This window comes from Hemiscyllium ocellatum, chromosome 4 (genome assembly GCF_020745735.1).
Source record: "Hemiscyllium ocellatum isolate sHemOce1 chromosome 4, sHemOce1.pat.X.cur, whole genome shotgun sequence".
NCBI lineage: Eukaryota > Metazoa > Chordata > Chondrichthyes > Orectolobiformes > Hemiscylliidae > Hemiscyllium > Hemiscyllium ocellatum.
Window position 1 is genome coordinate 59146990 of NC_083404.1, and position 26966 is coordinate 59173955.

General features: G+C 39.5%; 1 protein-coding gene across 1 annotated transcript in view; it reads left to right on the top strand.

Annotated features, from left to right (window-relative positions):
- Positions 1-1644: 1644 nt before the first annotated feature.
- Positions 1645-26966, top strand: part of LOC132815204 (regulator of G-protein signaling 22-like) — a 153018-nt gene continuing 127696 nt past the window's right edge. The window contains exons 1-4 of the mRNA XM_060824020.1: positions 1645-1684; positions 2102-2130; positions 18431-18493; positions 26134-26352. Coding sequence (XP_060680003.1) covers positions 1645-1684; positions 2102-2130; positions 18431-18493; positions 26134-26352 — 351 coding nt within the window. The remainder of the gene's footprint in view (positions 1685-2101; positions 2131-18430; positions 18494-26133; positions 26353-26966) is intronic.

Consider the following 26966-nt stretch of genomic DNA (forward strand, 5'->3'; position numbering starts at 1 on the left):
ATATTCATATGCTTGTTTTAATCTTGATGTGTAATGTGTTTTAAAGAATATGCTAAAAGTTTTTTCTTTAAAAACATCTATATGCTGGAAATTAAGTTGATAAATATGAAGGACACTGTAAGCTATGTCTATTATAGTGAATAGTTTCATAGCCTTTTTAATCTAGTTGCCTGGATGGCTGATTTGCAGTGCAGTGATGCTGACAGCACAGGTTCAATTCCTGCTTTGGCTGAGGTTACCATGAGGGTCCTATCACCTAAATCTCATCTGAGACATGATAACCCTCAGGTTAACTCACCAGGAATTGTCTTTATCTGATGTCAGTGGGACTATAGTGACGTAACTTTGTTGGATAGGTGACAGAACCAAATTTCAACGTCAGATGGCGCTACCTACAACTCATCCACCTGTCCCTTCTTTGTAATAAGTTTCACAAGCTTTATTTAAAAATCTCAACACCAGGTTATACTGAAAAGGTTTATTTGGAAGCAATAGCTTTCGGAGTGCTGCTCCTTCATTAGCTGGTTGTGGAGGATAAGATTGTAAGACAGAATTTATGCAAAAGTTTACAGTGTGATGCAACTGAAATTATATATTGAAAAAGACCTGGATTGTTGTTAAGTCTCTCACCTTTTAGAATGAGTGTTGATTTCAGTTCTTTCATATGTAAATTGCAGAGTTTTTTAAAAAAAGTCACTTGAATGTAATTTTTTTTTAAAAAGCAGCTATAAGAAAGCTAGTGCTTCTAAATAAACCAGTTGGACTAAAACCTGCTGTTGTGATTTTTAACTTTGTCCACCCCAGTCCAACACTGGCGTCTCCAAATCATATGTTAATCGAAACAACCTCGGATACTAGTCTTAAACTTCCTTTGGAATGCTACTATGAAAAGTCAAAGCTGAACGTAAAAAGTCAAAATGTGATACGCTGGAAAACGTATCGAATGCATGTTTTTTTTTCCCTGTAAACTCATTCCTATCACTATAAACCAACGAGGCCCATGTTCAGGTTTGTGATATCATCTTGCTTTATGACACTTGACTGCCATGGTCACTTGGCGTTCAGAACAAAAGACACTGCCAGTTTCCATCACTTTAGGCAGGTTCCTCGGAAATTAAGAAACAACAGCGTTTCAGTTCGACAACTTTCACCGGGACACTCCTATTAACTGAAGTGACAATATTCACTCTCACTCCGCTTTCACTGGCATTTCTCCTTTGTCCGGTCAAACATAGGTTAATACACACAAAAGCGCGAAGTAAGAAAACTTTGTATCTAAGTGATGGAACACGGATTGTGGGCGCATTGTTTGTTCAGGTCATGCTTACCGCTTTTGTGTGCAGCTCCATAGCAACCCAGACTGGTATAAAAGCACTCATTCTTGTTTGTTTTCGTACGTCCAGCAGAACACGCTGTCCCTTTGCCGAAAATTGTACAGCAAGCAAATTACTCGCTGTGCGTCTCTGCTGTAGCACATCACCGGCTTCAGGAAAAGCTTAGGGGAGGCTGAGCCTGAAACTGATGTAGTCCACAATCCAGAATTCCCGCAGGAAAATCTCCAAACAGGCGCAAGGTCACAAGCATCGAATTCTCATAAACCCTTCGCTTTCTGCCTGATCTCGGTTTTGAAATTGCACCATATCAATGGAGAAACGAAACATATCGCCAGACAAACTGACCACTGGTAGGTGGGCGTTTGATCCGGAGAACCGTGGGAGATGCTCAGCGACCTGGTTCAATGTAAAACGAACCAGAGTCTGGCGCACTCTATGAAATTCGAAGACAGTAGGTTTTATTGTAGATACACAAACCTACTCCTACGGCTTGTCACTTGATGACGGGCCAAGGAAAATTTTCAGCAAATAAAGCAAAATACAGGCCAAGTAAAATACAGTCTCTTGGCATTTGAAATGATTGGTATGAAATTTCAGAAACACTGGCAGTTGGTTCTAAGGCGCTGAATAAGACCGTGGTTTGGTTTCTACGTTTTAGTCGACCTTTGCGATATTTATTACTTGTTTATGAGGTTAATTTTAGTGAGCTCAAGATTGCGAGGACGGCATTCTAAACATCTTAACTCAGATTTCTTTTTGTTTTTCAGAACCTCCTGATATAACAGCGGATGACTTTGTAAGTGCACGCATCGAGGGTGAAATTATATGGTAAAACAATTTACTGCAGATGTTAGGGATCTTAAATAAAAACAAGAAGTGCTGGAGAAACTCAGGTAGAACATTTCGAATCCAGAATGGCATCTCCAAAACTGAAAATTAAAACTAAACGTAGGAGCAAATTACTGCAAATGTTGGAAGCTGAACTGAAAAAAAGATGCTGGATATCACAGCGGGTCAGGCAGCATCCATGGAGAGAAAGCAAACTAACATTTCGGGTCGAGATAACCCTCCATCAGATTTCCAGCATTTTTTGTTTTCAATGAAAATTATATGTTGGGTGAATGCATTCTCTCCTTCCCATTTGGGAGTATCTTTTGAATGCTTTCAGAAAAACCCTACAAAAGAGAATATTGTATACAAGTAAAGTGCATGGGATTGGGGTAGTGTTTTGGGATGGGCAGAAATTTGTTTAACAAATAGGAATAAATGGTCTTTTTCTGAATGGCAGGCATGAAATAAAACAATGTACTGGAAGTGTTTCCTTATATAATTCACACCTTTTAAACAGAATAGTTTAACTTTGTACAGCAAGAATTCTCTAAATATGCCTGAAACTAAGATATATCTAAAATTGTATATTCAAAGCTTTTTGTTGATATTTAAAGAACATTAAAGAAAGTCCTCGCCAAAGAACAGATATTAGAGAGGTGACTAAACAGCTGGTTTAAAGATAAGGTTTAATGAGGATATTAAAGTAGGAGAGGAATGTGGAGACATAGAGGGGTTTAGGGTGATAATGAAGAATAGATTATGTGATTGAAACTTCAGTCACCAGTGATGGAGCAAAATGAAGTTGAAAGGACAATTTTTGGAATAGATCCTTCAACAGGTCTCATATCCTACATCTAAAGATTTTCATAACTGTTTTAGGCATCCACCAATTTAACAATGGGACTAATAGTTTTTACATTGACATCCATTCTGGCTATTATATGTTACAAAAATAGACACACTGCAACCATTTTTCAACCTATTATATCTTATTTGCATTCATCATTGTCCTCACTCAATTTCCAAGCATACACACACAATCTTCAGTCAATGAGTAGAAGCAAGAAGCTGATTGTTTGATTTCCTTAGGCCAGGAAGATCGAGATGCCTGTATCCTGTACTGTATACTATAAAATTATAGATCTTTTGGATCAGGTGCAATTTTGTGCTCACCAAGAGTAGTCTTTTTTCATTTCAATCTTTGAGGAAAAGGTCCCCGCAATCTTCCATAACAATGTAATTTAGCCTCAATCTCAAAAAAGCAACATTTCCATCTAGAAGGCCACCTAGTCTCTTGATGATGATAGTTAAATAAGTTGTTGGGGTGGGGGGAGGGAGCCTTCTAGGGTAGACCTGCATTCACAAGGAGGCTTGTTCAGACAATCACAACTCATTTTACACAGGGCATCAATCTGGTTGATTTGAATCCATATCTCAAAATGAAAGTCTATTGCTGCCTATTGTACTCCTCCAATTCTCTGAAATATAGACATAAAACTTTCAGCTTGTGATCTATATTTCTCTATGTAATTCGTTAATGCTGACTATTTTAACTGCTTTGTTTACAACTGTTTGTTTTATTCTTTACACTGCTTGTTATTTAAAAAAAACTTTGTTCATTTTTATGTGCCTCAAATATTCTGCCATTCATTTTTATAATTGGGTTACATAAAATGAAACTATTAGCTGAAAAATTAGTCCCAAAGACCAATTTGTTTTTCTCTAAATGAAATACTAACCAGGCAAAAACTAAAATGCCTAAACTCACTAAATACGTAGTAAGATAATTCTCCAGTAGCCCAGATTAGTGGGAAAGAGGAGTTCCATTTCATGGGGAATTTGCATCAGTATTGGAACAGGAGGGATCTGTACCAATGGGACAGTCTTCACCTGGATCGATCTGAAACCAGTGTTCTAGTGAAACACATAAATAGGGTGGTCACTAGGACTTTAAATTAGTGAGTGGATGGCAGGGGGAAGGGGGAAGGGAAAGGGAAAATGACAGTAAGTATGATGGTAAATAAAAAGGTAAGCAGCAGGTTAGCTTGTGCGCAGGAGGGTTTAAGTACAAGGCAGACTACAAAAGAAGTAAAAAGGAAGGATAACTCAGGAGATATTATTGGGGATGTTGGAAATCATGAGGGCATGAAAACTAGCATAAGTGCACTTTACCTGAATACTCATAGCATTCGTAACAAGGCCGATGAGTTAACAGCACAAATCATCACAAATAAATATGATTTAGTATCCACTACAGAGACATGGTTACAGGATGGTAAAGACTAGAAGTTAAAGATCCAGGTGAATCAGACTATTCAGAAGGAGAGATAGGAAGGTAAGGGAGGTGGTGTAGCTCTGATATTCAAGGATAACATCAGGGTGGTGCTGAGAGATGACATAGGTTCTATGGAGAATAAGGTTGAATCCATTTGTGTGGAAATTAGAAATTTTAAGAAGAAAAAGTCACTGATAGGCATAATCTACAGACCACTAAATAATAACATCACATTGGGACAAATAATAAACAAAGCAATAACTAACACCTGTAAAAATGGTATGGCAATTATCATGGAGAATTGTAATTACATGTCGATTAGTCGAACAGCTTGGTCAGAGTAACCTTGAGGAGGAGGTCTTTGAGTGTATCCATGATAGTTTTCTTGAACTGTATGGAATGGAGCTGACAAGGGAGCAAGACTATCCTAGATATGGTTCTGTGTAATGAGAGAGGAATAATTAATGACCTCATAGTTAGGGAGCTTCTTGGAGGGATCGATCACAATATGGCTGAATTTAAAATACAAATAGAGAGTGTGAAGATAAAATCCAATACCAGGCTCCTGTGCTTAAACAAAGGAGATGAAAATAGGATGATGGAGGACTTGGCTAAAGTAGACTGGAAACAAAAAATTTTATGGTGGGACAATTAATGAGCAGTGGAGGACTTTCAAAGCAATTTTTCAAAATGCTCAACAAAAGTATATTCCAGTGAAAAGGAAAGACTGTAAGGAAAGGGGTAGTCTGACATGGCTGTCTAAGAAAATAAGGGAGGATATCAAATTGAAAGAGAAGGCATACAAAGTGGCCAAGAACAGTGGGAAGCTAGAAGATTGGGAAAACTTTGAAAGTCAACAGAGTCATAGAGTCATAGAGGTGTACGGCATGGGAACAGACCCTTCGGTCCAACCTGTCCATGCCGACCAGATATCCCAACCCAATCTAGTCCCAGCTGCCAGCATCCAGCCCATATCCCTCCAAACCCTTCCTATTCATATACCCATCCAAATGCCTTTAAATGTTGCAATTGTACCAGCCTCCACCACATCCTCTGGCAGTTCATTCCATACACGTACCATCTTCTGCGTGAAAACGTTGCCACTTAGGTCTCTTTTATATCTTTCCCGTCTAAACCTATGCCCTCTAGTTCTGGACTTCCCAACCCCAGGGAAAAGACTTCGTCTATTTATTCAATCCATGCCCCTCATAATTTTGTAACCTCGATAAGGTCACCCCTCAGCCTCCAACACCTAGGGAAGACAGTTGCACTTTAGATGCTGCCTGAACTGCTGTGCTCTTCCAGCACCACTAATCCAGAAGACAGCCCCAGCCTGTTCAGCCTCTCCCTGTAGCTCAAATCCTCCAACCCTGGCAACATCCTTGTAAATCTTTCTAAACCCTTTCAAGTTTAACAACATCTTTCCGATAGGAAGGAGACCAGAATTGCATGCAATATTCGAACAGTGGCCTAACCAATGTCCTGTACAGCCGCAACATGACCTCCCAACTTCTGTCCTCAATATTCTGACCAATAAAGGAAAGTATAGCAAACGCCTTCCTCACCAACCTATCTACCTGCAACTCCACTTTCAAGGAGCTATGAACCTGCACTTCAATGTCTCTTTGTTCAGCAACACTTCCTAGGACCTTACCATTAAGTGTATAATCCTGCTAAGATTTGCTTTCCCAAAATGCACACCTCGCATTTATCTGAATTAAACTCCATCTGCCACTTCTCAGCCTATTGGCCCATCTGGTGTAGATCCTGTTGTAATCTGAGGTAACCCTCTTCGCTGTTCACTACACCTCCAATTTTGGTGTCATCTGCAAACTTACTAACTGTACCTCTTATGCTTGCAACCAAATCATTTATGTAAATGACAAAAAGTAGAGGACCTAGCCCCAATCCTTGTGGCACTCCACTGGTCACAGGCCTCCAGTCTGAAAAACAACCCTTCATCACCACCCTCTGTCTTCTACCTTTGAGCCAGTTCCGTATCCAAATGGCTAGTTCTCCCTGTATTCTATGAGATCTAACCTTGCTAATCAGTCTCCTGGGGGAACCTTGTCAAATGCCTTACTGAAGTCCATATTGATCACATCTACTGCTTTGCCTTCATCAATCTTCTTTGCTACTTCTTCAAAAAACTCAATCAAGTTTGTGAGACATGATTTCTCACGCACAAAGCCATGTTGACTATCCTGAATCAGTCCTTGCCTTTCCAAATCCATGTACATCCTGTCGCTCAGGATTCCCTCCAACAACTTGCCCACCACTGAGGTCAGGCTCACCGGTCTACAGGTCCATGCCTTTCTTTACCGCTCTCCTTAAACAGTGGCACCATGTTTGCCAAGGTCCTGTCTTCCGGCACTTCACCTGTAACTATCGATGATACAAATCTCAGCAAGAGGCCCAGCAATCACCTCTCTAGCTTCTCAGAGTTCTCTGGTACACCTGAGCAGGTCCTGGGGATTTATCAACCTTTAACCGTTTCAAGACATCTAGCACTTCCTCCATCTATTTCGCTACAGTCTATATCTTCCATATCCTTTCCACAGTAAATACTGATGCAAAATATTCATTTAGTATCTCCCCCATTTTCTGTGGCTCCACACAAAGGCTGCCTTGCTGATCTTTGAGGGGCCCTATTCTCTCCCTAGTTATCCTTTTGTCCTTAATATATTTGTAAAAACCCTTTGGATTCTCAATTAATTCTACTTGCCAAAGCTAGCTCATGTCCCGGTTTTGGCCTCCTGATTTCCTTCTTAAGTATACTCCTACTTCCTTTATACTCTTCTAAGGATTCACTCGATCTATCCTGTCCAGACCTGACACATGCTTCCTTCTTTTTCTTAACTAAAGCCTCAATTTCTTTAGTCATCCAGCATTCCCTATACCTACCAGCCTTCCCTGTCACCCTGACAGGAATATACTTTCTCTGGATTCTTGTTATCTCATTTCTGAAGACTTCCCATTTTCCAGCTGTCCCTTTATCTGCGAACATCTGCTTCCAATCAGCTTTCAAAAGTTCTTGCCTAATACCGTCAAAATTGGCCTTTCTCCAATTTAGAATTTCAACTTTTAGATCTGGTCTATCCTTTTCCATCACTATTTTAAAACAGATAGAATTATGGTCACTGGCCCTGAAGTGATCCCCCCACTGACACCTCAGTCACCTGCCCTGCCTTATCTCCCAAGAGTAGGTCAAGTTTTGCACCTTCTCTAGTAGGTACATCCACATACTGAATCAGAAAATTGTCTTGTACACACTTAAGAAATTCCTCTCCATCTAAAACTTTAACACCATGGCAGTCCCAGTCGATGTTTGGAAAGTTAAAATCCCCTACCATAACTACCCTATTATTCTTATAGATAGCTGAGATCTCCTTACAAGTTTGTTTCTCAATTTCCCTCTGACTACTGGGTGATCTATAATACAATCCCAATAAGGTGATCATCCCTTTCTCATTTCTCAGTTCCACCCAAATAACGTCCCTAGATGTATTTCCGGTAATATCCTCCCTCAGCACAGCCGTAATGATATCCTTTATCAAAAATGCCACTCCCTCTCCTCTCTTGCCTTCCTTCCTATCCTTCCTGTAGCATTTGTATCCTGGAACATGAAGCTGCCAGTCCTGCCCATCCCTGAGCCATGTTTCCATAATTGCTATGATATCCCAATCCCATGTTCCTAACTATGCCCTGAGTTCATCTGCCTTCCCTGTTAGGCCCCTTGCATTGAAATAAATGCAGTTTAATTTATTAGTCCTACCTTGTCCCTGCCTGCCCTGACTGTTTGACTCACTTGTGTTCTCAGTTGTACCCGTCTCAGATCTCTTTCCTCACTATCTCCCTGGGTCCCACCCTTCCACCTTATTAGTTTAAATCCTTCCAAGCAGTTCTATCAAATTTCCCTGACAGTATATTAGTCACCTTCCAATTTAGGTGCGATCCATCCTTCTTGTACAGGTCACTTCTACCTCAAAAGAGATTCCAATGATCCAAAAATGTGAATCCTTCTCCCATACACCAGCTCCTCAGCCATGCATTCATCTGCTCTATCCTCCTATTCCTGCCCTCACTAGCTCGTAGCACTGGGAGTAATCCAGATATTACTACCCTCGAGGACCTCCTTTTTAAATTTCTGCCTAACTCTCTCTAATCTCCCTTCAGAATCTCAACCTTTTCCCTTCCTATGTCGTTGGTTCCAATGTGGACAATGACCTCCTGCTGGCCCCTCTCTCCCGTGAGAACTTTCTGCACCCTCTCTGAGACATCCTTGATCCTGGCGCCAGGGAAGCAACACACCATTCTGCTTTTTCTCTGCTGGCCACAGAAACGTCTGTCTGTACCTCGGACTACAGAATCTCCTAACACCATTGATCTCTTGGAAGCAGACGTATCCCTTGTTGCATTAGAGCCAATCTTAATACCAGAAACTTGGCTGTTCATGCTACATTCCCCTGAGAATCCATCACCCCCTACATTTTCCAAAACAGCATACCTGTTTGAAATCGGTATATCTACAAAAGACTCCTGCACTAGCTGCCTACCTCTCTTACCCTTCCTGGAGCTAACCCATCTATTTGACTGTATCTGTTACTTGCCCTCCTTCCTATAACTGCCATCCATCACATACTGTTGCTGTTGCAAATTCCTCATCGCTTCTATCTGTCTCTCCAACCGATCCACTCGATCTGATAAGATTCGCATCCAACAGCATTTATGGCAGATATAATCTGCAGTAACCCTTAAAGTCTCTTTAAACTCCCACATCTGACAAAAAGTACATATCACTGTAAAGGCCATTTTTGCTCCTTCACAATCTACAGACTCAGAAAATAACACCGTCTTATTCCTCTACAAACACTGCCCCAGGTTAAATTAATAGCATGGCTTATATTTTAAGTTTAACCAAGAGACTTATCTCCAAAAACATATAATCAAGAAAGAACCCACTGTACTCACTAATACAGCCTTTCTCTTGGACAGACTTAAAACGACAATTAACTTATCTGATTCTGTGCTGTGAACTTCGCCCAACAATTCCTCCAAGATTAGTTGTTAATTTCACTGTTTGTTAATTTTCCCAGATGCAATCCGATGTCCAGCGATACACGAATTCATACAGCAAAGGCGGTAACTTTGCAGGTTCTCTCTCTCTCTCTCTCTCTCTCTCTTTCTCTCTCTCCTGCACTGTCATCACCAGTCTGCTCTTCTCCCTTTTAAAACTGTTGTTGATTTGACTTTTTTTTCCCAAAGTTCCAAAACAATGCAACAGCATATAAAACAATAATTGCTGCTCCTGGAATCACCTTCAACACCTAAAATACCTCAAAATAAAGAGCAGCTCTTACAGCCAGAAATTTTTCCTGTCCTCCATCTTGTATTACCCAGAATCCAATGAAAGCCACAAAAAGAGCTATAAAGAAAAATAAGAGGACATGACAAAAAAATACTGCACAGAATATAAAGACAGATAGCAAAAGTTTTTATAAATACATAAAACGAAAAGTAGATGGCAGGAGAAATATCAAGTGCACTTGTGATAATTTTCCAAAATTCACTGGACTCTGGGGCAGTTCCAGCAGATTGGAAAACAACATACGTGACGCCACTTTTTAAAAAGGAAGGTAGACCAAAGATGGGGAATTATAGAACTATAATTATAGACTTATAAAATTATAATTTAACTTCTGCAGAGGGGAAGATGCTTGAGTCTATTATCAAGGAAGAAATAGCAAGACATCGGAATAGAAATTGTCCCATTGGGCAGATGCAGCATGGGTTAATGAAGGGCAGGTCATGCTTAACTAATCTTTTGGAATTCTATGAAGACATTACGAGCAAGGTGGACAATGGGGACTCAGTAGATGTGGTGTACCTAGATTTCCAAGAGGCCTTCGACAAGGTGCTGTAGCACAAGAGGCTGCTGCAAAAGATAAAGATGCATGGCATTGCGGATAAAGTATTCGTGTGAATTGAGGATTGGTTGACTGACAGGAAGCAAAGAGTAGGAATAAATGAGTGCTATTCGGGTTGGCAATCAGTAACTAGTGGTGTGCCTCAGGGATCAGTGTTGGGATCACAATTATTCACAATTTATATAGATAATTTGGAGTAGGGGACCACGTGTAGTGTGTGAAGGTTTGCAGATGACACTAAGATGAGTGGCAGAGCAAAGAATGTAGAGGACTGTGAATCTTTGAAGAGGAACAGAGATACTTTAAGTGAGTGGGCAAAGGTCTGGAATGCAATGTTAATAAAGTGAAGTCATCCATTTTGTTAGGAGTAACAGTAAAATGGATTGTTACTTGAGTGGTAAAAGGTTGCAGCTTGCTGCTATGCAGAGGGACCTGGGTATCCTTGTGCATGAATCACAGAGGGTTGGTCTGCAGGTCCAACAAGTCATTAGGAAGGCAAATGGAATTCTGTCCTTCATTGCTAAAGGAAATTTAAAAGCAGGGAGGTTATGTTGTAGCTGTACAGGGTGCTGCTGAGGCCACATCTGAGTACTGCAAGTAGTTTTGGTCTCCTTACTTGAGAAAAGGCGTAGTATAACTCCGTGAGAAAAGATGTAGTAGAGGGTGCAGAAGAGTTCACTAGGTTGATTCCAGAGTTGAGGGGGTGGCTTATGAGGAGAGGCTGAGTAGACTGGGATTATATTCATTGGAATTTAGAAACATGAAGGGGATCTTATAGAAACATATAAAATTATAGGAATAGATAAGGTAGAAGTAGAAAGGATGTTTCCATTCGCAGGTGAAACTAGGACAAAAGGCCACAGCCTCAAAAGTAGGAGAGCAGATTTAGGACTGAATTGAGAAGGAACTTCTTCACCCAGAGGGTTGTAAATCTTTAAAATTCCCTGCCCAGTGAAGAAGTTAACACTACTTCAGTAAACATTTTTAAGGCTAAGATAATTTTTTTTGAACAATAAAAGAATAAAGGGATATGGTGAGAGGGTGGGTAAGTGGAGCCGAATCCACAAAAAGATGAGCCATGATCTTAATGAATAGCGGAGCAGGCTTGAAGGGCCAGATGGCCTACTCCTGCTCCTGGTTCTTATGTTCTTATATGGGCAAGTGAATACTCTGGATGAATAACCATAAGTCAGAATGTTATTAATAAAAGGACAAAATGTGTAATTGAGAGGGGAAATCCTTGCAAAGAAATTTAGTATCATCTTCTCTTTCTGAAGTTATCAAAATCTATTTTCATCTTCACCAATTGTGTAGTAACCTGGCAGGTTGGATTGTAATTGTTGGTATGAAAATCAGGTTTTATCAAGAGCAAAATCACATCCCATCACATTACTGATCTATCTGTGAAGACAAAAATCTGCCTTCAGCTGTTAGAACACAGGACCTGAAATACTGAAAGAAGAACATTCAATAATAACTTCTAAACGATAATTGAATACTGACTTGAAAAATTAAGTGTTTGGAGAGTACAGAGAACAGATAGAAAACTGGCCTATTTTGACAGGCCTTTCAAAATCTGACTCAAGCAAAGGACGAAATGGCTTTCTGTGGTTTTGCATGATTTACTAACTCGAGCAAAAACACTGTGAACAATAAAATGGTACTAAAATAGCTGTATGTCACACTGATATAGAGAAATTATTTCTCTTTCTGACGTTAGTGAAATGGGGATGTGGCCTAACTAATTGGCCTTTCAGATCTGATCCTTGTTCCACAAAAAGCCAATGAAAAAGAAGGTGATTTATGTTTGTAGCACTGCAGCTTAAACAAACAGGCATTGTCACAGCTCATAAGCCCCATTCCTCCACACTACAGCACATTATGTGGTGACAACAACTTTCAAACATCAACATGAGGTCACTGGAGAAAAATATTTGGGAAGCACTACCTTAGATCAAGGCTAATTTGCCAAATAAAATATTACACTTATTTGTCAGAGAATATTCTTCTGAAGTTGGGATCAATGATAAAACTCTGAGGCAGTATCTAACTTGTTTTACATCTGATGGTAATTTTCTTCCCATTATTTGTGATATAAATATTCGAAAGGTGGAAGACAGCTCAATTTTCCAGCACCAAAAGCCTACATCTTATTGCACCAAAAAGCTTTACATTCTAAAAGCAACATTTAGCCCATCATACTATCCAAGCATTTTTTTAATTTTTGAAAAATGTATATGAAGGATGTTATGAAGGTGTAGAGATGTAGTATAATTTAAGAGAAAGAGGAAGCTAGCAAGGACTGACTGAAATCACCGAGTATGGTAATCAACAGATTATGGTGCGAGGTGAACTTCTCTGTGTGTTGGGTTTAAGTTAGCAGAGAGGTTTACCCAATGTCGAAACAGTTTGGGCGCTCGTCAGAGGTTTGAACAGGTTTAGATAGATCTGAGACTTGGTCAGACTTGAATAGATTTGGGGTACAAAGAAAGCCCAGTAGATTTAAACACTTGCCGGTTAGTCTCTTAGATCTATAAATAAAATGTAGGTGAGACAATTTGTTTAATTCCGGTTACTTGTGATCAATTAAATTAAAAGTGAGAGAAATGGCTCTTAAAATGGCTAGAAAGGTTCTAGGGTTTGAAGATGATTCTTGAATTTGCCAAGGAAGTTTAGAAAGAAAAGAAAAGACCATATTCTTAGAATTAGCAAAGTGGTTAGAATTGGGTTTAAACAAGGAAAAAAGTAAAACTGAAATTGTAAGGGAGTTGCCCAAACACTTAGGTGTGTACACTTAGGTGTGTCAGAGAAAGACAAGTGCAGTAGAGTTGGAAGAACTTAAATTACAATTGAGGAAAATGGAGTTAGAAGATAAACAAAGAGAGAGAGAAAAGGAGAGAGAGAAGGTTCTTAGCTGAGCAAGAAGACAGAGATTTTGAACTTGAGAAGTTGTCACTTAGTCAGCAAAGTCAAATTAACAGGATGGAGATTAAAAAAGAAGGTAGTGATATATATAAATATGTCAAAACTCTCCCATATTTGGATGGGAGAGATTTTAAAGCCTTCTTTATTTCATTTGTAAAATTGGCTAGGTAGATGGTGTGATCCAAGGATTTATGGGTAATGCTAGTTCAGACTAAACAGTAGGCAGAGCTCGTGAGGTATTTGCTGCTCTGTCTGATGAGGGGTCAAGAGATTATGAAGAGATCTAACAGGCTATTTTAAATGCTTATGAATTGGTACCAGAAGTTTATAGACAGGGGTTCAGAAACGTAAAGAGGGAACCAGGACAGACTTATCTTGAGTTTGAAAGAATTAAACATAGTAATTTGGTAGATGGGTGTGAGCCTTAAAGATTGTTTAGACCAATGAGGGTCTAAGAGAGGTTATTCTGCCGGAGGAGTTTAAAATCTCATTTCCAGAGATGGTAAGAATTCACGTGGATGAACAGCAAGTTTGGGAAGTGAGAAGGGCAGCAGAATTAGCAGATGTTGGTGCATAAGACACGCTTCCAGCCAGACCTTTGTCCTGTGAGGGATAGAAGTTGGGAGAAGGGTAGATTGTACACTACAAAACAGAGTAGACAACACTAGTAAGTACCACAGAAACCCAAGAGTTTGGGAAGGAGGTGAAAGGCCTCAGGTGTTTCCACTGTGGTAAAGTGAGACAAGTAAAGTCACACTGCTGTTCGTTAAAGAAAGGCATTGTGGGAAAAGAAGTGGGAAAAGACGTTAAGCCAGTGGCATTAGTGAAAGTAGTAAAGGAAACCTCAAGAAGAGCCGAGGAGCTGCAGAAGAGTGTACAGCCTAGGCAGGAGCTGGGTACGGAGTTAGTACCTGATCTCAATGAAGAATTTGCCTCTGTGGGTAAAGTTTCCTCAGAAAGAACAGGGGAAAAGGGCAAGAAGCTATAATTTTGAGAGATACAAATAAGAGATGAGTGAATTTGCACGCTTTTTGATGGACAGAAATTTAGCTTTCTTCTGTAAGATCAGGTTGGAGTGCCAGCTCAAGACTGAGGAAGTAAAGTGGAAGTGATTGACTGAGTGTCAGTTTCAGGAATCCAGTTTGTTCTTGGGAATGATTTAGCAGGTTGCAAGGTCGGAGTGACACCCCTTGTTGTAAAGAAGCCCAAAGAAGATCACAAAATTGAGGAGTTAAAAGAAAAATATCCTAGTATTTTCCCAGAGTATGTAGTAACAAAATCCCACTATCAGAAGTGACAGCACGAAGCAAAAATAAAGAGAAAGATGAAGGAGTTGACGTTCAGTTAGCGGATACCCTGTTTAATGTAATGCAGGAAAAGCCTGAACAGGCAGAGAGTCTGACAGCAGTGTCTAGTCCTGACTTGCTATGGGACTTGCAACAGAAAGACAAGAAAATAAAAGATATATATGTGGATGTGTTTTCCAAAAAGGAGGCAGTGAATATTCCTGAGGATTATTATCTGAAAAGTAGAATTCGAAAACTGAAATGGAAACCACGGCAGGTTAGTGCCGAAGAGACATGGGCCGAAGTGCACCAAATTGTGTTGCTGGTAACATACAGACAGGAAATGTTATGGGTAGCACATGAACCAACTGTAGGAGGTCATCTTGGTGGACGAAAAACTCAGGCTAAGGTACAAAAACATTTTTATTGTTTTGGAATGCACAAGGATGTGGTTAACTTTTGCTGTTCGTATCATACATGCCAAACAGTAGCTAAGCCACAGGCGGTAATAAAACCAGCACTTTTGTTGCCAATTCCCGCATTTGAAGAACCTTTCATATGGGTTATAATTGATTGTGTATGTCCCCTCCCGAGAACTAAAAGTGGGAACCAGTACTGGTTAACCATAATGATGTGTCTACCAGATTTCCAGAGGCAAGTCTATTACGAAGTATTAACGCAAAAAGGGCGATAGACGAGTTAGTAGCTTTTTTCACGTGGTATGGACTACCCGGAGAGATTCAGTCGGACCAAGGGTCTAATTTTACTGCCAGGCTGTTTAAGCAGGTCATGAATAGCTTAGGTATACAGCACTTTAAATCAAGTGCGTATCATCCTGAATCCCAGGGAGCTTTAGAAAAGTGGCATCAGACCTTGAAGACCATGTTGAGAGCATATTGTCAGGATTACCCGAATGGTTGGGATAAAGGTATCACATTCGTATTGTTTGCCATTAGTGATGCCCCAAACAAACCTACTGAGTTTACTCCCTTCAAGTTAACATTCGGGCATGAAATGAGAGGCCCTTTGAAACCAAAGAGAAATTAACAGGAACAAAGTTGGAGATCTCACAATTAGAGTATGTATTGGAGGTGAAGGAGAGATTAAATCAAGTAGGTGAGTTAACCAAACAGCACCTAAAGAGCACACTGCATAGAATGAAGCAGGTAGCAGATAAAAACTCTGAGACTTGGATGTTTTCCTGAGGGAATGACATATAGTACTGTCACTAGTGATAGGAGATCACTTCAAAGCCAAGTTTAGTGGTTAATATCAGATTGAGAAAACGTTGCATCAGGTGAACCATCTAGTAAAGATGCCAGATAAGAAAAAAACTGTATTGAGTATGTCATGTGAACATGTTGAAATTGTACTATACTAGAGAGAAAGAACTGGAGAAACAGATGTTAGTTACTGCCCCATAGAATGAGGAAATCAAATCCAGATGTTGTGGATTTTGATGTGCCTCAAAATATGTTAAAAATGAAGTCCTTGAGGAGTGGGATAGATTAGTAAACTTCCTGTCTCAAAAGCAAAGAACACAGTTGAAAGGTTTGTTACTGCAGTATGAGGACATTTGTAGGAATCAGATGGGGAGAACTAATGTTATTGTACATGAAGTAGACGTGGGGACTGCTGTTCCGATAAAACAACACCCCTACCAACTTAATCCTTTCAAAGTCAGACAGGTCCAGAAGGAGGTGGAGGTTATATTCAACGAGAATATAATCGAACTGAGCCAGTGGAGCTTGCCAATCATCTTAGTTATCAAACTAGATGAGACTGAACGATTCTGTGTGGATTATCAGAAGGTCAACGCCATTACAAATCGGACTTATATCCAATACCAAGATTGGAGGACGTATCGAGAAAGTTGGACAAGCCCGTTATATCACCAAGTTGGACTTACTGTGTGATTACTGGCAGGTAATTTTACCAGAGACAGTGAAAGAAATTTCTGCGTTTGTCACCCCAAACGGGCTATATCAATTCAAAGTGATGCCCTTTGGAATGAAGAATACACCCACCACATTCGAAAGGCTCATGAACAGAGTTGTGGCTGGGTTAACAAACTGTTCAGTCTGTTTGGACAATGTAGTGCTCTTTGAATGACTACAAGAAGGAAACATTAGTAGTAAACTTACACAAAACTGAATTCACGAAATCGGAAGTGACATTCTTGGGACATAACATCAGTCATGGAAGGTTGACCCTACGGAACACAAAGACGAAGGCCTTCAAGGAATTTCCACGGACAACCTCAAAGAAAGAAATGCTTAGACTCTTGCGACTAGCAGATTCCATTGGAAGTTTGTTCCAACTTCAACAGTGTAGTTGCACCGTTAACCAATTTGCTGAAGAAGAACACAAAGTTTCAGTAGGCAGAACAATGCCATGGAGTATTCGACCATTTAAAAGCAATATTAACCACCACACCAGTTTTAGCTGCACCAAACTTTTTGAGACCTTTCAAAGTTGCCATCAATGCTAATGACTAGGAGTTGGAGCTGCAGTGCTACAGGAAGATGATGATGAGATTGAACTGCCAGTTGGTTACTTTTCAAAGAAACTCAACATCTACCAGAAGAAATACTCCATGATTGAAAAAGAACTTTTGAGTTTGGTACTGACCTTACAACATTTAACGTGTACGTGAAGAACAATGTGTTGGAGATGGTTACATACATGGATCACAATCCTCTAACATTCTTAGAAAACCTTAAAGACAAGAATATGAGACTATTTCATTGGAGTCTTATGTTATAGACTTTTAATTTACAAATCGTGCATGTTGTGTATTGTAAGAATGTAATTGCAAATGCATTATCACAGATTTAACTGATAAATTTAGATAAGATTGATATCTATTCAATGTTATATATGTGTGGGAAGAAGTTAATATGAACTTAGACTAAAGTTATATATATGTCATGATAATATGGTTAAGGAATAGAGAAAGAAATGAAGCCATCTTTTCATTATGATGGTTTTTTTTCTTAAGGGGCGAGGTGATATGAAGGTGTAGAGGTGTAATGTACCTTTAAGAGAGAGAGAAAGCTAGTAAGGACTGACTGAAAGCACCGAGTGTCCTGAACAATTTAAAAATGTAACACTTGGTTGAAACAAATAGCTACGCCGTATTGCCATGGAGCAAAAACAAACTCAAATTTGGCCAATCAGTTAAAATTATGCCCCAGATACCAAAATCCAATCAAATTTGAATTTATTGTTTTTATGACATCAAACCAATGAAATGATCTGATGTTTCGGGGTATAAAACTGGACATTTTGAACAGTTAGAGATAGAATTGCCAAGAAAACTAACCAGTATGGACTGCTAGCAGAATAGCTCTCTGAAAAGTACCTGTCCATAAGAAATTTGTGCAGCAGAACACCAAAGTCAACCTAGAGAAAACTCTACAGAGGAAAATCTACAAATGACGGTGGACAAAGCTGACTAGTTATGAAATATGATTTTGTTTTTGTAAATCTTAATCGGGGTTTTTTGTCAGATCGGTATTGTAGAGGGGGACGTAAAAGATAGGTTAAAGAGAAAGAAGTTGTAAATAGTGGTTTTAATATTCTCTGTTGGACTTGAAGAAAATAATTGTTTATATTTACTTTAAATTGTGAAATTTGGGATAGTTCTTTGCCTCTCGAAATTTAACAGATTATGGTGTGAGGTGAACTTCTCGGTATGTTGGGTTTAAATTAGCAGAGGTGTTTACCCTGTGTTGTAACAAGGACCATGTCTATTGTACCAAACATAACTGTAGTTGGAAAGTGAAGAAAATAGAATGATTTGCAAGCCTTAATTCTTTTACTAATATCTATTTATCCCCCTAATTCTAGGAAGATTACTTGCTAACAGATAAACTACTGGTGGATTATTTCAACATGTTTCTCAGTCTATTGGTGAGTGGTTTTTTGATTTAGAACTCACTGAAAACAAATGGATATTCATTGACATGAGTAAATACCCCACAAGGTGAAATATACAAACAGCACTCTGAAACCACAGACTATTGCAAATTTTGAATTATGGACAGCCTTTGAAACAGCAATCTCCTTCACAATTTAAAAACATCTGACACCCAGGACAGCACAAAACTACAATGAACTACAATTACAATGGAATTAGCTGCTGTACAATGGGAAGCACTTTACACAACCTCAGTTGGCGTGAGAATTGAACCCACAGTATTGGTCTTACTCTGCGTTGGCAAGACAACCAGCTAAGCCAACTGAGCTAACCAATCTCCTAATACTATGTAAGATTAATCTCTTGTAAGGCTTTTTCATGCAAATTTGGTTCAACACCATAAAGTGTAAATTCAGTACAGTATCAAACCAGGTTTGCAAAATAAAACATTGTGAAAACCTTCTTTTGTTTAATACAGAGAGTTGAGATATCACACAAACCATTCCATAAATGTTTGACATGATCATCTTGGTGATATATATTTAAATGAACTCATATCAGTAATATTTTAAAATGCAGCAATAATGGAAAACTTTATGTCAGAAATTAACTTCCTGGAACTCCTGCTAGTCCCAACATTTAAAACATTACAGGGTTACATAACACTCTTACAAGGTTTTAATCAACCTGTTCAGACAGCTTATGACAAACCTCTACAACACCTCTGAACCAAAAGTAGGAACACTACAAGGCACTTTAAACATGGCAATCTATGTTAACATATAATAGTTTCAGTAGAAGGGTGTTAAATATCTAGTAGCTGAAGGAAACAAGATAAACAGGTATTAGGATTTTATTAGTTGATTATTCTGAAATGTGTCGTGGAGGGTTCTTCTGGAACAGTGATGGTGTCCCTATCTTTGGGTCAGAAGACCCAGGACCATGTCCCATCTGCTGTCTTGGCATCTCTGAACAGATAGATTTAAAAAAAAACAAATTAGGGGTATATATGGACAGAAACTATAGGAGCCAGATTCATTATTTCCATCATCAATGACACTTTATTTAATCCCTAGTTAAGCATATATTAACCATTCATTGTGAAAATGATATCTTCATTCTTCTTATTTGTGATTTTTCTTTCATACAAACATTTGAGCCCCATTTCGAATGGTCTTGAAAGCTCCATTAGTGGCGTCACAGCCAACAAGCCCATTTGTGCCATAAAAGTCGGCGGAAATAAATCATTTTCCAAAATGACTTTTAAAACTTCTAACATCAAATCAAAGAAGAATGAAGATATAATTTTCCCAACTCTTTCAGATGGCAGGAATTAGGAAATTATGGAAGAAGGATGAACTCCAAGAATAACTAATGAATAATTAATACATGCTTAAGATGTTGCATAAATAATTGTTATGCACTGATTTTATGCCCAAAAAACAACATTGTTTTTGAGATGACCCATGGCCTGGAAGGTATAGAAGGAAGGTATACTGACTAATCAAAAGAAATCATATTGGTTACCAGAAGCTTCATTTCAAAAATGAGCACCAAATAACAGATTCATTCAATTGCGCTGTTTTAGATTTAAAGAAAAAATAATTAATGGGATGTCAGCATCACCGGCTAGACCAGCAATTATTGCCAATCCGCAATTAACTTTGAGAAAGTAATGGTAAACTGCCTTCTTGAAACACTGCAGTCCATTTGCTGTAGCAGACCCACGATGTTCAGGAGGGAATTCAAGAATTTTGACCCTCCAGGATTTTGATGCAGTGACAGTGAAGAAATGGCAATATATTTTCGAGTCTGGATGGTGATGGCTTGATGAGGAACCTGAAAATAATGATGTTCCCATGTATGCGATGCCCTTATCCTTCCATATAGTAGTGATGTGGGTTTGGAAGGTGCTGTTGGAGAAACCTTGCTAAATTTCTGCAGTGCATATTGTAGATAGTACACACTGCTGCTGCTGAATTTCAATGTTGGATGGACTGAATGTTTCTGGATGTGGTGCTAATTAACTGGGCTGCTCTGTCCTGGATCGTGTCAAGCTTGTTGAATGATGGTGGAGCTGCACTCATCCAGGAAAGTATGGAGTATTCCATTACACTCCTGACTTGTGCCTTGTAGTTGGTAGGAGAAAGTGAGGACTGCAGATGCTGGAGATCAGAGCTGAAAAATGTGTTGCTGGAAGGCGCAACAGGTCAGGCAGCATCCGAGGAGCAGAAGAACCGACGTTTCGGGCATAAGCCCTTCTTCAGGAATGAGGAAGGTGTGCCAAGCAGGCTAAGGTAAAAGGTAGGGAGGAAGGTCTTGGGGGAGGGGCGTTGGGAATGCGATAGGTGGAAGGAAGTTTAGGTGAGGGTGATAGGCCGGAGAGGGGGTGGGGCGGAGAGGTCGGGAAGAAGATTGCATGTCAAGAAGGCGGTGCTGAGTCCAAGGGTTGGGACTGAGATAAGGTGGGGGGGAAGGGAAATGAGGAAGCTGGAGAAATCTGTATTCATCCCTTGTGGTTGGAGGGTTCCTAGGCGGAAGATGAGGCGCTCTTCCTCCAGGTGTCGTGTTGCCATGGTCTGGCGATGGAGGAGGCCAAGGACCTGCATGTCCTTGGTGGAGTGGGAGGGGGAGTTAAAATGTTCCACCACCGGACGGTTGCGTTGGTTGGTGCGGGTGTCCCAGAGGTGTTCTCTGAAACGTTCTGCAAGTAGGCGGCCTGTCTCCCCAATGTAGAGGAGGCCACATCGGGTGCAGCAGATGCAGTAAATGATGTGTGTGGAGGTGCAGGTGAATTTGTGACAGATATGGAAGGATCCCTTGGGGCCTTGGAGGGAAGTGAGGGGGGAGGTGTGGGCGCAAGTTTTACATTACTTGCGGTTGCAGGGGAAGGTGCCGGGAGTGGTGGTTGGGTTGGTGGGGGGTGTGGACCTGAAAAGGGAGTCGCGGAAGGAGTGGTCTTTTCGGAACACTGATAGGCGAAGGGAGGAAAATATATCCTTGGTGGTGTGGTCCGTTTGGAGGTGGCGGAAATGATGGATGTTACGATGCATCTGGAGGTTGGTGGGGTGGTAGGTGAGGACTAGTGGGGTTCTGTCCTGGTGGCGATTGGAGGGGCGGGGTTGGTGTACAGATTCTGAGGAGCCAGGAGGTGAGTTAGGTGGTATAGGATTCATAGCCTCTGACTTGCTGTTTCGTCATTGTATTGATATGGCTAGTCCAGTTCAGTTTTCGGTCAATGGTAATTCCCAGGAGTTTACTAGTAGGTAATCCAGCAATGGTAATGTCAAGGGATGATGGTTAGATCCTCACTTATTGGAGTTGGACGTTCCTGGCATTTGTGTGGCGCAAATATTACTTGCCACTTGTCAGTCCAAACCTGGATATTATCTTATTACGTTTGGACACGGACTGCTTCAGTACTTGAGGAGTCAAGAATGATGCTGAACATTGTACAGCCTTCAGCGAACATCCCCACTTCTGACCTTAAGATGGAGAGGTCATTGATGAAGCAGCTGAAAGTGACTGGGCCATATACACTCCCCTAAGTGTCCTTCTCATTTTGTACAAGCAAATATATATCAGACAAAAAATATATCTGGAGCTATTTTCTTTAAAGCACAACTAAGCCCTGGTTTAATATTAAAATAGTAAACTCAATGATGGGCAGTTTTGCTTTGCCAACAGCAATCAAACATTTATACATACTAGATGCATTCTTTTTCAAAACAAATTGTTTACTTCTGAATGGTGTAGGAAACTGTTGACGTGTCTTAGGAATAGCAGGTATTCATTGCAGTAATCATACAGAAAAAGTGAGCTCATCTGGAATCACGGAGTCATATATAGCCCCACATCAAACTTTATTATTCATCAAGTAATTTACTGTGTAAGGTGGTGACATTCTAGCTTCCCAAGCAGAAACTTGTCGTTTCGAATCCTGCTCTAGACCCTTGAAAGCACTTTCAAGACCAAATGAGACTTTAAATTGAAGCTTCATCTGTCTTGCTGACTGATACAAAAGATTCCACACTGCCATTCAGAAGATCTGATGAGTTGCACTGACCAACATTTATTTTGCACAGCATCAAAAACAGAATTCTAGTCCGGATTGCATTACTGTTGATAGGGCTTTCTCTTCCCATATCAGTTTCTAAATTTGACTAAAATGTAACCGTAAGTATACTTTGTAAAACAGTTCATTGGCTGTAAAATGTTTTGTGACACTCAATGGTCAAAAATGCAACACACAAATTCAAGTATGATTTTTACTTTTTAAATCAAAATTTTTGTTTTTGACCAGCACATACTCAATAGGCTGAAGGGCGTTTTCTGCACCATAAACCTCTGTGATCAGTGAATGATACGAAAACAGCAAAGGTTGTTGGAAGTGTTCTGTTTCCACTACTTTCCCATGCATCCCTTTGCTCACCCTATGGAGTGGTGTACAGAGGACAATTTCTGCTGCTATAATGTGTGAGAGTACTTCACTGTGAAAAGATGAGTGCTTGTTGCATTTCCAACTTTCCTAAGCCTCTAAATGACAAGCACTTATAATTCCTCTAAGAATGAATACATTTTCAATTCTAATTCAAGTTTGGAAACTGATTTTTCATTTCTTCAGTCTATTTATGAATCCCAGCTTTTCCACATTTAAGAATGTAGAATCTGTAGTTCAAATAAATTTCTAGGATCTTAAACTGTACTATTTATTAGTGACAGAGGTTCTTGCCTTCGGTAACATTAACGTTTCACCAGCAAAGAATACTTTGGCAATGAGGAGATTTTTCTAAAGGCAGGACAATGAGTATTGTTTAGTTCTGCTTACAAACAATTAAATTATGTGTGACCTGACAGCCCTGCCTTAGTTACAAAACAGGTTTATTTATAGCTAAAGCGAAGTGGAATTTCAATTATAGTTTCAGTGCCTATTAAAGAAAGAATAAAATAGAACTGAAAATTTGGAATTGCAATAGGTTAGGCAGCATCTGTGTGAAGAGAAATGGAGCTAACCCTTCATGTTGATGACTCCAAATAAGGTCACTGATTAGTTCTATTGAGGATATTAAGATAAAGTAATATACCTGAATAAAAATTACAATGCCAATTTAAGATTGTAAATATGGTATATTAATGATAGACTTTCATAATGATGAACTTTCCAGGTATTAAAGCTATGCTTCTAATCTTTTGAAGTCAAAGTAAAAACATACCAGAAGCGAGTCAAACAGTCAGGGCAGGCAGGGACAAAGCAGAGAACAAGGTAGGATTGATAAATTCAATGGCATTTATTTCAATGCAAGGGGCCTAACAGGGAAGGCAGGTGAACCAGAGTCTCACAAACTTGATTGGGTTTTTTGAGGAAGTAGCATAGAGGATTGATGAGGGCAGAGCGGTAGATGTGATCTATATGGACTTCAGTAAGGCATTCAACAAGGTTCCCCATGGGATACTGGTTAGCAAGGTTCGATCTCACAAATACAGAGAGAACTAATCATTCGGATACAGAACTGGCTCAAAGGTAGAAGACAGAGGATGGTGGTGGAGGCCTGTGACCAGTGGAGCGCCACAAGGATTGATGCTAGGTTCACTACTTTTTGCCATTTATATAAATGTTTTGGATGTAAGTATAAGAGGTAAGGTTAGTAGGTTTGCAGAGGACACCAAAATTGGAGGTGTAGTGGATAGCAAAGAAGGTTACCTCAGATTACTACGGGATCTTGATCTGATGGGCCAATGGGCTGAGAAGTGCCAGATGAAGTTTAATTCAGATAAATGTGAGGTGCTGCATTTTGGGAAAGCAAATCTTTTAGCATGACTTATACCCTTAATGGTAAGATCCTAGGGAGTGTTGCTGAACAAAGTGACCTTGGAATGCAGGTTCATAGCGCCTTGAAAGTGGAGTTGCAGGTAGATGGGATAGTGAAGATGACATTTGGTATGCTTTCCTTTATTGGTCAGAATATTGAGTACAGGAGTTGGGAGGTCATGTTGCATCTGTACGGGACATTAGTTAGGCCACTTTTGGAAGATGTTGTGAAACTTGAAAGGGTTCAGAAAAGATTTACAAGGATGTTGCCACATTTGGAGGATTTGAGCTGTAGGGAGAAGCTGAACAGGGTGGGGCTATTTTCCCTGGAGCATCGGAGGCTGAGGGGTGACCTTATACAAATTTACAAAATCATGAGGGGCATGGATAGGATAAATAGACAAAGTCTTTTCCTGGCATGGGGGAGTCCAGAACTAGAGGGCACAAGTTGAGGGTGAGAGGGGAAAGATATAAAAGAGACTTAAGGGGTAACCTTTTCATGCAGAGGGTGATACGTGTATGGAATGAGCTGCCAGAGGAAGTGGTAGAGGCTAGTACAATTGCAACATTTAAGAGGCATCTGGATGGGTATATGAATAGGAAGGGTTTGGAGGGATATGGGCTGTGTGCTAGCAGGTGGGGCTAGATTGAGTTGGAATATCTGGTCGGCGTGGATGTGTTGTACTGAAGGGTCTGTTTCTGTGCTGTACATCTCTATGACTCTATACAACCAGTATAATTGCTGAAATGACTTGTAAAGAACTCACTCACCAAATATCCATCTTAATAAAGACTTCCTCTGATTTAATGACCTCTGCTATAATTGAATTCACCCAAACTCCTCCATTTTTCAATTATTTTGTATTCTAAAATATTTTTAGATATTCTCCTGGGATGGGAGCTTCCCTATAATAAAGGAATAGTAGAATGAGCTGTAGTCTGATTTAGAAGAATGAGAGCTGATCTTATTGAAATGTATAACATTCTAAGAAGATAGATGCTGAGAGGCTGTTTCCCCGGATGAAGAGTCTAGAACTAAGGGTAATAACCTTGGGATAAGAGTCCACCATTTACAATTGAGGCGACGGAACATTTCCAGTCTAAGGTTTGTAAATCTTTGGATTTCTTCCCCCCAAGAAGACTGTGGATGTTTAGTCTGTTAATATATTTAAGAAACCTTGATAAATTTTTGGATTCAAAAATTTGGAGATCTGATCATAAAGTGTCATTGAGGTTGAAGTTCAGCTATAATAATGAATGGCAGAGCATGTTCGATAGGTCACATGGCATACTCCTTTTTATGCTACTTGCATGAGAAAGCATTACCTAAACCAGAAACAAGTGAGCAGTTGGACTACAGATTCAGCCTGTGCTACCCTATTGTTAGCAAGCACAGTAGCCAACATTGATTTGTCTTCTTATTTCTTGTCCCTCTGTATAGGGAAAAACTGTTGCTACAGTTTGTTATCTCCTGTCAGCATTCATCTAAAATTGGAGAAATTCAGTATTTGGGAACTGACTCTTCCTGGTTATAAGGTTTTGTAATGGAAGATTTTTGATGTGAATAATGGATGTCTAAAGTGAGGAATTGTAAAAATAAAACTAAGGACTAAAACTGAGAGGGAAAATCCAGGAAAAAAAATACAATAGAGTGAGGAGAAGAATAGAGTGGTAGTTTGCAGCAGTGTCTAGACGTTTAATCACTAATTCCTGAAGAATTCAGGGCCAATCCTAGAGAGTTGACAACATATTTGGAACATATTTGGAACAAGATCAATGTTCTGTCTGTATGTATTAAATTAGCTTTCACTTTTTATTTTGCAGAATTTTCCAATGCCAATTTGGTTTAACAAACGAATGGAGACATTTGAAATAGTTGACAATGCAAAGAAAAATCTGTTGAAGCAGTTAAAACAATTGGTACATACATATAGTCCTATGGACCCCATCTACAATGCGACACTCAAATCCCAAGAAAGACATCCTCAATTTGAAAAAATCACTGCTCTGGATCTAAAATTTGAAAACAAGTTTATTGTAAAGGTAAGTAGACCGCCCCCCCCCCCACCTCAAATTGTTATTACATCCTTAGTAATGTGACCAGTGATGGTGTACTTATGAGTACTAATGATTGAAAAGAAATCTGAGTTAAAAATGGAATTCCCTGTTCAGGTACAATATTTTAACAAGAAAGATAGATATAGATCATGGGTATTACCATTCATCAGAGGAGCAAACAGAATATAACGTTGGGTCCTGTTTTTCTGTAGTCATGAAACAAAACTGGTAGGATTCATCATCATTACTGCTTTAAAACTGACAGCAACATCTGCAGTCTGTATACATTCAATGAAATGTAAGAATTACTGTCAGTGATTCAATGCTTCTCCACAGGTTGTGCCTTTGAAATCTCCGCACACTACAATTGCATAGAAATGACTGAACTGACAAAAAACTTTCCCTCTTACTTACAGTATAGAAACCTTGAAAAAGTTTTCTTTTTATTGAAGTGTAATTAAGTTTTAAAGGTGAAGCAAGTTCCTAATCGCTGCTGGCAAATTTCTCCAGCCATAAGAATATAATTTCATATTTGTGGAAAGTTAAATTTCTCCATTATGATAAAAATATTCTATGTTTCTAAAATATTGTATTTTTCT